Source organism: Scophthalmus maximus, chromosome 5, assembly GCF_022379125.1.
Source record: "Scophthalmus maximus strain ysfricsl-2021 chromosome 5, ASM2237912v1, whole genome shotgun sequence".
Classification (NCBI taxonomy): Eukaryota; Metazoa; Chordata; class Actinopteri; order Pleuronectiformes; family Scophthalmidae; genus Scophthalmus; species Scophthalmus maximus.
The window spans coordinates 14,428,274-14,442,502 of NC_061519.1; the positions used below are offsets into that span (position 1 = coordinate 14,428,274).

The 14,229-nt window shown below is 43.1% G+C and overlaps 1 protein-coding gene across 5 annotated transcripts in view; it reads left to right on the forward strand.

The window, feature by feature from the left end:
• LOC118311753 (rap guanine nucleotide exchange factor 4) overlaps window positions 1-14,229 on the forward strand; it is a 28,425-nt gene that overhangs the window by 6,912 nt on the left and 7,284 nt on the right. For 4 of the 5 annotated variants that reach the window (XR_004794064.2, XM_035635865.2, XM_035635864.2 and 1 more), the window contains 12 exons: window positions 3,013-3,155; window positions 4,047-4,135; window positions 5,161-5,307; window positions 9,255-9,327; window positions 9,574-9,629; window positions 10,367-10,473; window positions 10,570-10,691; window positions 11,132-11,315; window positions 11,762-11,846; window positions 12,516-12,576; window positions 13,427-13,503; window positions 13,970-14,116. Coding sequence is in view for 4 of the 5 variants with exons in the window: in XM_035635865.2 (XP_035491758.2) it covers window positions 3,013-3,155; window positions 4,047-4,135; window positions 5,161-5,307; window positions 9,255-9,327; window positions 9,574-9,629; window positions 10,367-10,473; window positions 10,570-10,691; window positions 11,132-11,315; window positions 11,762-11,846; window positions 12,516-12,576; window positions 13,427-13,503; window positions 13,970-14,116 (1,291 nt within the window). In the remaining variant the exon portion in view is untranslated. Of the gene's footprint in view, window positions 1-3,012; window positions 3,156-4,046; window positions 4,136-5,160; window positions 5,308-8,210; window positions 8,349-9,254; window positions 9,328-9,573; window positions 9,630-10,366; window positions 10,474-10,569; window positions 10,692-11,131; window positions 11,316-11,761; window positions 11,847-12,515; window positions 12,577-13,426; window positions 13,504-13,969; window positions 14,117-14,229 lie in introns of those variants that run through there. The other variant, XM_035635866.2, reaches the window with a different exon arrangement.

A 14,229-nucleotide genomic window follows, 5' to 3' on the forward strand; every position in this document is an offset into this window, starting at 1 on the left:
CTCATATGATCTGGAACCCTTAAAATAGTTGCACATTTCTTCTTGAATTAATTCAAATCTCCACTCTGCCAATTCATTGTTTCAACAGTTTTCTAAAGCTGCCTTTTTTCAGCTTTAGAATTACATTCAATATGATAGACATCAAATTAGTTGGTGTGATCTTTATTGTGCTAAAATGTTGACAAATGTGGTAGGATGACAACATCCTCCAAACAGAATGCTACATACTGTATATCTTAAATGAGTGGTGTGTGTGTCTGTGTGTCTGTGTCAATAAGAGCAGACTCAGTCAAGAGAGTAGACGGGACAGGATGTTATTGTGGAGCACCGAGTGCTTCTCAGTTATGCACCTCTTATTCAATCAATATCCAAGCCGTGTGTGTGTGTGTTTGGGAGCTTTCATCTATAGCAGCTGTTGATGTGTGCAAGTGAAGAAGGAGAAGCGAGGGGGGTGTGAGGTGAAAGAAAGACAGGTTAAGATACGACCGCCTCCGATATATCTGTCTGAAGACTTTTATTGCAAGTGAGTGTGAAGTATGTGAGATAAGATCTGATTTGTTTTGTTCTGTGAGGCCCCAGTGAGGTAATAGAAAGTCCAGTCAGCACACACACACACACATACATACACACGCGCACACACACACACACACACACACATACACAACACTGGTTTTTAATGTATAGTAGGCAGTTCTCACTTTCATGACAAAATAACCACGAAGTCCATGACAGAATCCATTAGCAAGAGAAATAAAGACTTCCAAGTTAAACCTCATCTCCTAGATGGAATATGTTGATTAATAAGCAAATATGTCTGTCACTTGATGACTCATATTTGAATGAGTAAACTGTCTTGTGAGCTGTGTGTGGTGAATGTTCAGCGTTTCTCAGGGTGTTAGTGGCGATGCATATGGAAGAACTACATCACACAAACATAATGTGTGCCAACTCAGGAATCGTGTCTGTGTTGAGGCTATCTGACGTTTTGGTCAGCCAATAAATTGTCTGTCTGGAAACACTGATTGTTTCTCCCCCCAGATGGATGTTGCCCAAAATAATCCACAGAACCTTCTGGTGTCTCTCAGTTTTCATGCTGGTCGATTTGTAAATCCTGTGCGTGTGCGCGTGCGTGTGTGTGTGTGTGTGTGTGTGTGTGTGTGTGTGTGTGCGTGTGTGTGTGTGTGTGTGCGTGTGTGCGTGTGCGTGGGGTTGAAAGCTGAGATATTTGCTGACTTGGACAGTGGGGGAGAGGGGTGCGGAAGGACAAGTCAAGGAGACGAGAAAGGGGAGCTGTGGGGGAGGGAGAGTGCGATGAGGTGAGCAGCTCTCAGGTCAAATCTGACATAGACCAACGAGCGAGGCAGATTCCTCTGGACAGGCAGGGAGCGAGCAGGCACACGACAACGACGGAGAAAGAACAAAGAAAGCAAGGCGTCGACCAGAAAATGAAAACGGACAGATCTTTGAAGTTTCACTGTAGACGGATAAGTGAAGGGTGAGGCTGTCGTTGCCCGTTTGACCGCGCAGAGTTAACCTCCACGTCTCTCCGTGTTGCAGCGCGTGGGAGTCCGCCTGTCGAAAGCATTAACCCGGCCCACACTGCTCTGTTCAAGCACCAAGGGCCAACGCGCAGGCAGTAGCTGGATGATGGGAGGATGAGTCAGAGGCGAAAAAAAGGGTGATATACACAGGAGGAGAAAGAAAAGACCTGCCTGTAATCACCCTGAGCTAATGGCAGATGTTGTGCGACTGGGAGACTTGAGGGGACACAAATATGTGTGTCTATCACTGTACGTACATGTGCGCGTGGGTAAAGAGGGAGTCACCGCTGCCTGTGAGCTTGCAAAGCATGAATAAACGGATAATAATAATGGGATGACATGTGGGAGTGCGTCAGCGGTGCGGGACTTGATGGATGGAGGGAAACATGATTTGGGCCAGTAATGGAGAAGAAGGAAAATCGTGAGCTTGAGGAAGGAGAAGGGTCATTTGTTCTCTTCCATCTTGCCAGTCGCGGTTCCTGAGAGAAACAGAGAGTTCTGCTGAGAGAGCAGAGGAGAAAAATAGATGGAGATCAGAGAAACGTTTTGAGGACGCAGACAAAGAGGAAGAAGAAGAAGGAGAAGAAGAACAGGGGAGCTGGGGGGCGAGGGAAAAGGAAAGAGCTGAGAGAGGAGTGGGGACAGGCAGCCTCCTGTCTGTGAAGGGAAGAGCCCATGGTGCATTAGATATTCTGTATGAACACACACACACACACACACACACACGTGCAAGGCTGAGTCACTAGCAGAGGAAATAAAATAAGTGAATGAATGAGGTTGACTGCAGCGAGTGTTACTCTCAGACTATTTTCTTTCTTTTTTCTGCCTCTGTAGTTTTTCACCAGCACGTTGCAGAGCGGAATGTTTAAGCTCTCAGATCAAACCTCTGTGTGCTCTCTCTCGTGTTTGTGCGCTCGCGTGGATTTCCAACAGTGATGTGCTTGCGTGTGTGTGCGTGTGCGTTCTCAGATTTAAGCGTATTAGAAATAGCTGCGGTTCAAATGAGATCTTACATCAACACCCTGTGGGGGGTCTGAGCCAAGCGAAGTAACGCCTGCAGCTCTCCACTGTTATCGCTAAGACACCAGACTTAACAATGAAGCGGTGCGCACGCACGCACGCACGCACGCACACACACACACACACACACACACACACACACACACACACACACACACACACACACACACACACACACACACACACACACACACACACACACACACACGCACACACACGCACACACACGCACACACACAGATAGCATTAACACCATAGATTTACAAAGTACATTAACTGGTTATTGCAAATATTTGACATTGCTGCTCAACCCTTTTGTAAGCACACTATATGTTTTTGAAAGACTTCCTACCCTTGGTCATAATCCATCACGGTGAGCAAGTCACATCCAGCACTGATGTGCCTATTTCACGCCTAACGACGGGTGTGATGGTGGCTCTTCTCTGCACAGGCCCTCGGAGCGCTCAGGAGAGGATGTGGACATTATCCTGACCAGACTGAGGGAGGTCAAAGGCTTCAAGAGGTTCCCCTCGCCACTTCTACTGCAGATCTGTGCCTGTGCCTTCTACGAATGCCTGGAGAAAGGCATCACGTGTACGTACACAGCCAAACACACAAACGCAGGAAAGCACAGTTACAGTTTATGAAATATTGCGGTTTTGCACAGACTGGCTGGCGTGAATAATTATTCTATTCTATGATAGTGTTTGAGAGTCATGCGGCAGAAGATCTTTGATTTCTTCTTAGGACAGGTTTAAGTATTATGCATTGAAAATCTAATGACTGTGCTCAGTCTCATTCGTGTGTTCACACAAATCATGCAAATGTTGTTTTAGTACTTCATGGAGGATCATTTTCTCATAAGACCACTGTCCTTATGAAACCCTTTCAGAGCTGCAACAAAAAATGATTTCACAATTGTGTAATCTGACAGATTTCCTGATTAATAGTTTAGCTTGTATATTATAAATTTTCCAAATCCAATAGATATTCAATGTACAATGAAGTTTAAAGGAGAGAAATGAGCAAATCTTCACATTTTGAGAAGCAGGAGCTTGATTAAGGCAAATTATTGACTTAATTAATTATTTGATTGTCAAAAAGTTCATTATTATGTTTTCAGTCAAAGTCATGATTCATTTATGTTTCAGCTTTAGGCCTCTGCAAATATTGATTTATTTTATTTTATTTTATAGCAGGTATATCTTTCCCTTTCGATCAAATTTTTTATTACAATGCGGTTTACTTCTCAGTGAAACATTTTGGACTCTCTGCATCTAACTAACATGAAGGCGTTTAAAACGTTCTCCATTTTGAAGAAATAGACGGCAGAAAAACATACTGTATTTTCACTCATGCCCCAGAATGCTGGTGATGTATTTTGGAACAGTGTCAGGAGTTTTTCTGAATGACTCCACTGAGTGGAATGTGTACTCTACAATGTATTGAATGTTTTCTGACGTTCTGTATCTCGACTGTTTGCAGTGTTCCGACAGGGAGACATAGGCACCAGCTGGTATGCTGTTCTCTCTGGTTCCCTCGATGTCAAAGTGTCAGAAACAGCCAACCACCAGGTACAGTAACGTCAAGCTCCTGCTCATGTTGGCTACAGACATAATAACCTGATCAGTTTCACTTGTCCTGCTGCTTGTCTATTCCGTGTTTTTTCCTGTAAATCACCTGAATCACCAATGACTGAGTGAATGATGCTACCATCTTTAATCAAGGACCCGGCTGTGTGTGCATTAGGTACTTCCCTCACTATTTTTGTGAAAAAGCATAATTTTTCATGGCTGCCATTGAGCCTTTGTCTCTTGTAATATTTCTATCATAACCTTCTCTGTCATGAACCAGGCTGTGCTACTGTACATCCAGCTGGTCCTGCAAGACTCTTTCCAATTCTGACTTGACCACTAATAACTAATGACCACATTAGTTATTGTCTCCCTGCTTTAATACTGTATGTCAGCATGGAAAATAAGTCCATTTAGAATTGTGCTTTCCAAGAGGCTTTATACACTTCATTCGAGAGTGTGGAAACAGGGTTATGCTATACATAAAGAGGAGATGGATGACATCTGGGAGGAGAGAGGATTTGTTTCTTAGTGAAAGACAGAGATAAGGAGCCTCTCCATTGTGAAATGTCCTTTTCACGTACTGAATGTAGCCCTGAAGGGTTATTGGTGGCCTAGTTTCTGCGGCTGTCTTTGAAGTGTCAGTTTGGACAGATGAGAACGTTTCCATAGCATAAAGAGTTTTTGTCTCAATCAGTGGATAACCTATTTGTGTGTGCGTGTGTGTTTGCTTTTCTCTAGACTGTCCAATTACATCCAGCACCTAGAGATATTTTCCTTTTGGTAGACTCTGTTTACCAGTCCCTCATATCTGAATTTATTTGCATGCATTACCATTTATTACTCAGTCTACTCACCATGTCTGTCCACGATCAGAAAGAAAACCATTAGACTTATTGCTGGTAATTACTGCTGTACAGTCTCAGCGCGTAGGGTTTTCACTGTACCGCTCTAAAACATTGTAACTGACTGTAACTCCTCCATGACAGCAATGGTCTTAACAAATATGTTGTGTTTGTGCACAGGATGCAGTCACCATTTGTACTCTGGGGATTGGGACGGCATTCGGGGAGTCGATCCTGGACAACACACCACGCCACGCTACCATTGTCAGCAGAGAGACCAGTGAGCTGCTCCGCATCGAGCAGAGGGAGTTCAAGAGCCTGTGGGAGGTGAGGCACACAGAGGAGGTGCTAAAAACAGTCTGGAACTCGAGGATTCAACATTAAGTCTGTCTGGGAAAGGGTGTCCAAATCAAGACGGCAATTTTAAGACAAATACACAGTTTGTTGTAATTCTGCTTTTAACCACAAGAGGGCTGTCCACCATATCAGTTCTTTTTGTTCCCCCTATTGGACACACCTCGGGTTCAGACACTTAACAATAAGTTATGTAAGGTACAGAGAGAGGTGGGGATGTATATGCATTACGTGTGTGTGTCTGTGTGTGTCTGTGCGTGTACGTGTGTTTGTAGCACTGGATTTTTATAGCAGCATTTACAGTGCAGCGGTTCCTTACCCAGGTTCCATCTTGGGTTCAGGTACCTCTGTAATGTTATCAGCGTTATTATAGTGTTGGAATGATTAGCAGTTACACAGGATCCTAACGTGATCTTACTTTAATCAATTTGAAAAAATACATAATTTAAGCATGCAGAATATATACATTTCTTTCTAATGACATATATTTTATGAGGTCACTGCAGGAAAGGCACAGTTGCAATTCATAGCATTAACATTTCCATTCCGGTTGTTAACATCAATGACAACATCTTTCATTTTACTGCTATGGCAGGTCAAAAGGATCTTAATTCTTCAAGAATAGCAACACACTCATCAACAAAATGTGTTTTCAAGAGGACGTGACATGACTGATGCCCACTCACTGCTCAAGAAACAAATTTCCATTTTTTTGTAAACAGCAGGGAATTGGTGCTATTAACTTGAAGTAGATGTTAATCAAGTGAAAATGCTAAATCAGTGGAGACAGATGCTGCAGCATTCACCTCGCCTTTTGTGCTCAAACATGAAAGGGTCAAAAACTGGAGGCATTGTAGTGGGTAAGAATAATAATATTCCAAGCTAATGTTGTTATATTACAGATATATCTTAAATCATGGACAACACACCGGCAGGTCAACACAAATCAAATTAAAGAAAATAATAGTATAGTATTCAATGGCTTAGATGACTCATCCTCAGAATTCGCAGTCAGCAGATCAGATATTGAAAACAGATACTACGTCACACAATGCTGCAGGTGAATAAGAAAAGTACTCAGGAACACATCTTTGGCCAGGACACTGGCATCGTCTTTGGCAGGTGGCACTGTGGTGGTTTCCTCTCTGTGGGCCTCCTTGTTGAGGTTACAATCTCCATTCACGGGGTCTCACTTGGAGAGGAAGTCCTGGCAGAGCAGCGGGTCAGTTTACTGTGGCTCCACGTTCAACACCCAAAGACTGCAAGTGTCGGCCTCACGTCCCGTCGGCCCATTATTTAGGCAATCTGTTGTTTTGACATCGTCAAATCCGCAAGGTTTTATTTTCTGAGATATTCTAAACTCATTTAGTTTTTTGTCCGTAGTCTTTTTCACTTACCCATTATTGCTTTCAATACCTAATAAAATGATATAATGTACAGTAACTCCTATAGGGCAATTTATTTCTAACTGTATGGTTAGGGTTAACCCTGCACATGCCTTTCATCCTTTATCTTGAGTTCAGAGGTCAGGCTCCACAAAGTCCTCATCAAATACTTTTATTAACAAGCACATCATTGACTTCAGCGCAGTCGGATGGGTCTAATTGTGTATGTGGCTTTAGTTACTGCTGATGAGCTTTAGTCTACTGATGAGTAGACTGATAACTCCTCAGTTATTCTGTGTCACAAATAATGATTGTGTCATGCAGCATTTTGCACATGATAAAGGTTGTGTTTCCATGTGTTATACAGGAGTTCACCGCTGTTGTTGATCATGACAGTGGCATATAAATGAATTGTATTTTTGTGTTTATTAACACATTCAAATGATTATGGTCTTTCCTTTTACAGACCCTCTGCTCTGACAGCGTTTCTGCTCTCAGTGTCACGACAAAACACATTCATCTATTCATTGGTGCAATATGTGTAAAACAAAATAATGACCTCCCCAGTATCATTATTATTATTACTATTATTGATTAGATGCTTGAGTTGATGGGGGGGATCTCTTATGTCACATGAAAATTGAAAAGCAAGATGGGACAATAATTGGTTATGAAAGCGTTTGTGGTGCTTGTGGTGTTTTGTTTGTCCGCTAAGTGCACTCAGTCTCCCTCTGTACTGTTTATTTCAGGACAGTAGACAAAAAGCAGAAAACACTGCCCAGGGTTGTCTCTTTTCAATACACCATTCTGCTCATAGTAAAAGGATGTGTTTTTCATGTGTGTGTGTGTGTGTGTGTGTGTGTGTGTGGTGAGGGCTATAAAGCGACGGGATGAATGCAGCCATGTGTTTGATGAAAGGATGAAAGAAAAAAGCGCTGCTCCGTGATTCTAACACCAAGTGAAAGAGGGATGAATAAACAGGCGGTAAACAGCTCGTTGTTTCTCACAGACATTTGCAAATATGAAGTGTAATGATCAGCCGATGGTCGCACAGCTTAGGACGATGACAGGGTATTGTTGTAAGGCTTTCCCACTTTCTTTCTCTTTCATTATTTCCCCTCTCACCAGCTCTTCTTTTCTCTCGCCCACTTCCTCTCACCTCTGTTGGCCGTGTTGTGTCTTTTTGCCAGCCTCCTTCCTCTCCTCGCGCCCTCCCTCTTCACCCTCGCCCTCACAACTTCTTTCATTCCCCCCCCCCCCCCCCCCCCCCCCCCCCCCCCCCCCCCCCCCCCCACCGGTTGCCTTTTCTCCGTTTCTGCCTCCTTCTTATTTTCTCTCCCTCCACTAGAGCGGCTCAGTCGTACAGGGACTGGAGATCACCGTGGCAACCTGCGAGGGGGAAAGTGGTTCGGTTCTTGGCTCGGACACAGTGAGAGAGGGAGAGTGGGAGACAGAGAAAGACACTGAGGCGACTGTGTGAGAGGAAGAGAGCGAGAGAGAAAAGGAGGGAGTAGCTTGTTCGGAGCAGGATGCCGTCCCGTGGCAAGTGTGTGAGTTGTAAAGGAGCAGAGGGCAGCTCTCTGGGGTTTCAATCCCTCCGGCATTAGGCAGCTGAGTGTGTTACCTCAGGTGAGTGTCGGCTGTACATCTTTGTGGGCTGTAGTGTGAATGAGGGCAAGACGATCTTTCCTTGTCACTCCATACTATATACAGTATTTTCTTTTTCACCAACTGAAATGGAAACTCTGAGAGATTGTTTTACAATGTCTTTAGTAGTCGAGATCCAGTCATACTATTTCATTGTCTTCTCAGTTGCATACAAAGGTTAGGTTTGTGTCAGGGAGAACGGTTGCACGGATACTCACTGTGTGTGTGTGTGTGTGTGTGTGTGTGTGTGTGTGTGTGTGTGTGTGTGTGTCAGAGTTGAGTTCATGGCATGGGTTGTGTGGCAGTGACCTCTTGCAGAAGAGCACTGTTACATTCAAGCTCAAAATTGCCTGCTGAGTGTATTTTGGTTTCTCTGCCGTGGAAATGAAGACACGCTTTATTGTTTATAACATTTGTAAAAACAGCATCCGTGCAAAATTTTGCAGCTTTGGCTGGCCTCATTAACCTCGGGTCTGAATAATGGTGTGTGTGTGTGTGTGTGTGTGTGTGTGTGTGTGTGTGTGTGTGTGTGTGTGTGTGTGTGTGTGTGTGTGTGTGTGTGTGTGTGTGTGTGTGTGTGTGTGTGTGTGTGTGTGTGTGTGTGTGTGTGTGTGTGTGTGTGTGTGTGTGTGTGTGTGTGTGTGTGTGTGTGTGTGTGTGCTGTCGATTGTTCTGCATGTAAATGATCTTGGTTTTACAAAGGGCTTTGTTTTGAGGGGCACTTGCAGTGTGTGTGTGTGTGTGTGTGCGTGTGTGTGTGTGCGTGTGTTGAAATGTAATGAATTAAGTTTAATAGACGATGATGTTGTAGAAATGATGCCTCATTATAGTTGAGGTGTTTTCAAAGCTGATGCTGGCCGAATGTGCTTATATGTTTTTGTTCTGTAGAAGCATCGTCAGAGTCTGGCTGGACTGTTGGCACCTCCTTATGGAGCAATGGAGAGTGGATCCAATAACGACAGTGAGCACGCACGCACGCACGCACGCACGCACACACACACACACACACACACACACACAAACCCACTTGAATAAAATAAAGACAGAAGATGTAAAAGTGAAGTGTGGTATGCTATGCTTGTTTTCAGGACACCTTGTGCAGTATCCATATTTTAGCATCGAGCAAATAAGCTACATAATTAATAGTACCTGCATCCTGTAGAAATCTTCAAATCCACCATGCTGATGGTCAGTTTTCCCTCCCCAGGACTCACGGACAAAGACAACCTTAACTCTGACTCAGCAAACAAAGCTCACAACAAGGTAAACACTCCCTCTATCTTACACTTTGGCCACAAAGGGGCTGTCTTGAATTTTTTTTAAAAATCACAAAGCTGGCCAGGAGACGAGAGATTTTAATGTGTGCTGTATCTAATATCTGAAATCATTTGTTGTTGTTGCTTTTTGTTTTTTAAAGTAACAACAATATGTATGTTGTAAAAATCATTAATAACCAGAATGTTGTGTAAAATCGAGCGCTGCTGCATACTTTCATGTTTGTGAATCAATCAGCATGCCAGAATGGATTTTTGTGTGCGTACGTGTGTGCGTGCGTTCTGTGAAGAGACAAGTGATGACTCACAACTGTGATTCTCTGTAGTTATGCTAATGCTAACTAATGCATGCACAAAGAAGAAAGATCCCATCTGCCCAATTAGCATGTCTTCCTTTGTTGTTTTCAATAGCATTTGTGCGTGGATGCGTGCGTGCGTGTGTGTACACATCTGGCATTTTCTGAGACGCACGTGTGATGCACAGGATGAGTTTGCCTGTCTGTCCCGCTGTTCTGAGTGTTGTACTGTATGTTACCAGGTTTAACTAGAATCTCCATTGCACTCATTCACACACACATCATCAACAGGATGATGGTTCAGGACTGGTGTTACTCTTCATTTTGTCCGCATAAATGTTGCAGCATGGAGTAAGAAAAACGTCTTGGGATTGTTGTCTCTTGTGTCACGATTGACATCAGCTCAACATGCCTCCCTGGTGTTTGATAGATTCCCTCAGAGAAACTGCAGAGAACAGGGAAGGTTCTCCGCAACGCCATCCTGTCCAGAGCCCCGCACATGATTCGAGACAGGAAGTACCACCTCAAGACGTACAGGTAGGAGTTTGATTGTCTACAATTACAAAATGATGAACGTGTAGCATCAGGTTTTGGTAACATTTTTTTGGTTGTGTTCCTGTGTGTGTGTTGCAGACAGTGCTGTGTGGGCACAGAGCTGGTTGATTGGCTGGTGCTGCAGAGTGCATGTGTGCTCACGCGGTCCCATGCTGTTGGGATGTGGCAGGCGCTGCTGGAAGAAGGGGTACTGAACCACGGTAACTCAAACCTTAGCTGTCTTTATAATTTTCTCATCAGCTGTCAAGTTCAGTTATTTACATCACATCTTGTTGTGACATAGTGCTGACACTTCCCAAACCTCTGATTATTCATTTACACACTGTTCATTCCATACATTTGAATTTTGTGTGGAAACAGATTATGAAATGGAAGATACATTCTGGAAACTGTGTTGGAGGGTGGGTTTTGAATCTGAACATCAATCACAGTCAGCGTCAGTGGAAATTAATTAGAGGTTTTAAAGCATGAGTATAAAATATAGATTCAGTCTTGATCTCAGATTCATACACTTCAAAGACGATGTCTGAAATTATTTTTAGAGATGAAAAACAAACAAACCAAAAAACAACTATGTTTAAAGGTGTCAATGTGTCTTTTGATGTGTTTGTGTGTGTGTTTGCGCTTATCTGCTCTTAAGTGGACCAGGAGCTGGGTTTCCAGGACAAGTACCTGTTCTACCGTTTCCTTGATGATGAGGAGGAGGACACTCCATTGCCTAGTGAGGAGGAGAAAAGGGAGAGTGAGGAAGAGCTGCCGGAGACCATCCTCTTCCTCGCTCAGATTGGCCCTGATTCCCTGCTGCGGATGATCCTCAGGAAATCGTCAGTCAGCCAATAATAATAATGCATTCCTTACATCACACTGGCAACACTTACAATACACATTACCATTCACTGTGTAGAATACGTTCACGTAAATCGAGAAAGCTCATTTCCTCATTCCCCCTTCCTGCCCTTTTCACAAACATCATTTACTGCTCTACTGCAATATGTTTTGTATTTCAACATTGCTGGACAGTTTGCGTATTAAACCAAATGTGATCCAAAACCATTATGTGACATACAGTGTCATAATTTGAAATAATACAACCAAATATTCTGTAACAACTGCACTGTGTGTGTGTGTGTGTGTGTGTGTGTGTGTGTGTGTGTGTGTGTGTGTGTGTGTGTGTGTGTGTGTGTGTGTGTGTGTGTGTGTGTGTGTGTGTGTGTGTGTGTGTGTGTGTGTGTGTGTGTGTGTGTGTGTGTGTGTGTGTGTGTGTGTGTAGGCCTGGTCAGAGGACAGGAGATGACCTCGAGATCATCTATGATGAGCTGCTTCACATCAAGGCCTTAGCTCACCTCTCCAACACTGTGAGTCAGAGGGTCCACTTCTCCTTTAAAGGGACAGTACAGGTTTTTGTCTTTACTAGTAGAGGGAGGAGTTGGTGTCACTGTCAGCAATCCTCTTACTTCCTCTTGTAATGGGACACAGTTTTACACACAGCTGAACATGTAATATTTATTACAGTGTTGGCCATCGTTCACCCCGTTGAGGAGATCCCAAGTCTGTCACAGCTCCAGTCCAGAATAAATATGACATGTTCAGCTACTGGATGCAGTCACTTTATTATAACATTACAAATGACACAAAGCGCATCCCAAGGGATTCATAACCAAATGGCATGAATCAAGTTTTTAATAATAAGTTGTTTTTTTTCTCAATGACATCTATTATCCCTCTGAACACATACATTATCATTATATTAATTATTACATAAATTACAGCAAACTAAACTTGCATACAACAAAACATAGTCCTTTCATTGGAGAATAATGTAATTTGCTAAAATTATGCAACAAATTGTTGTCTGCGCTTTTTCATGCACTGTAAACAAAAATAAATATTTTGGACTGTAAGGACTCCCACGTCACTGAATCCTTCAAAATCTGACCTGTGTGTATTAGCCCTCACACACACTGGTGCATTATAGCTAAATCCAGTAAGACATTACTTTTGAAACTGTGTATTCTGGTTCGCAGGTGAAGAGGGAACTGGCAAGCGTCGTGATTTTCGAGTCACATGCAAAAGCTGGAACCGTGTGTGAGTTTACACTTTGTCCTAGAAATCTTTTTTCCTTTGTCTATATCCAGTTTGTCATTCAATATTTTGACGGCGCACTGAGATAGCTTCTGTTATGATTTGACACCATATAGTAAATGCACCATCTACTGTATTCCTTGGTTTTCAAGTTAAATATCTGTATGTGAATGAATGGAGAAGTGCCACAGTTCCAGGAACCAAGAACCAAGCCGATGGGACATTCTGGGCATTTCTTAGTACTGCTGAAAACATATTGATATGGCAACAAATGGATTTTTAAAGTTCTATTCAAATTTTTTGTGTCTTACTTTGATGCATACTCGTGCTTTAAGATGTAAGCAAAAATATGATGTTGCCATGGAGTGAGTGACTGTAGTTAGCCGTGGGCTATTTTTTGCCTGTATTTATTGCCTCGGGTGCGTAGGCTTAAAAGCAAAAACATTTTACCAAGCATAAAGAACACCCACACACCGATTAAACACTCCCAAGATGTGTCAATTTTGGCACCAAAGTATGCTGAATAAGCTTATTAGTATTTCCTGTATTTACTCTTATACAGTACAAAAACTTTTTTTCCCCTTCTCAGGCAAATCCTGGAAAAATTAGCATCTTTATTCTTTATTTATGTATTGTGTAATAATAGACATTCATTTTTGATGGACATTGGAGTTAATGATATCCTCAAGGAACCGTTGGTCGCACTGAATCTAAAAATATGTGCATCATGTCTGTCTGTTTAAAATCTGTCCCTCCTCCCCTGGGGAGGCCACGCCTCACAGTTTAAACCTCTGGTGTCTCAGGATGAATGAGGGTGTTTGCTATTAATGTGTTTTTCCTCCTTATCCTTCAGTGTTCAACCAAGGAGAGGAGGGCACATCATGGTACATCATCCAGAAGGGCTCTGTCAATGTGGTTATCTATGGCAAGGTGTGTGTTTCTGTGTGCATGTGCATGAATGGATTCATCCACCTACATGCTCATGTTTTCTTTTTTATTTGCCACATGAGCATTGTTGCAGTTTTCTGCTTCATTTGACGACATTTCGCTCACATGTACTTAATCAAAATGTGCAGCTCATCATGTCTGGATGGAGGCGAGCGGCAGCAGGATGCTGGTGTTTCCCCCGAGAGGCTGGGAACCACCAGCAGTGGAGTCTGGCAAAACTGCTCAGCTCACCGTGACTCATCACTATGATTAAATGGCCTTGGAGATTGTGCGCGTACACAAATGTATAATCGCACAACCACTACACAGGCTGATACACTGTACATGGTCATGTTCAGTGATCAAAATAAATTTAGTCTATTTGCTTGTTTGTACCTTGAAATGTGCGTGTGTTTGTGTGTGTCCATGTGTACAATTATGCATGTGTGTGCAAATTTGTTTGCCCCAGGGCGTGGTGTGCACGCTCCATGAGGGCGACGACTTTGGGAAGTTGGCGCTTGTCACAGATTCACCTCGTGCTGCCTCCATTGTCCTGAGAGAGGACAACTGCCACTTCCTCCGTGTGGACAAGGAAGATTTCAACAGGATACTCAGGGTAGGCTGACGGGCTGGACATTTATCTCGAGCTTGATGGGATACAAGTGTTGTCACACACAGGCATCAAACTACTCCCCTCGTCCCAAACTTGTTACAAATTCATTGAGAAAC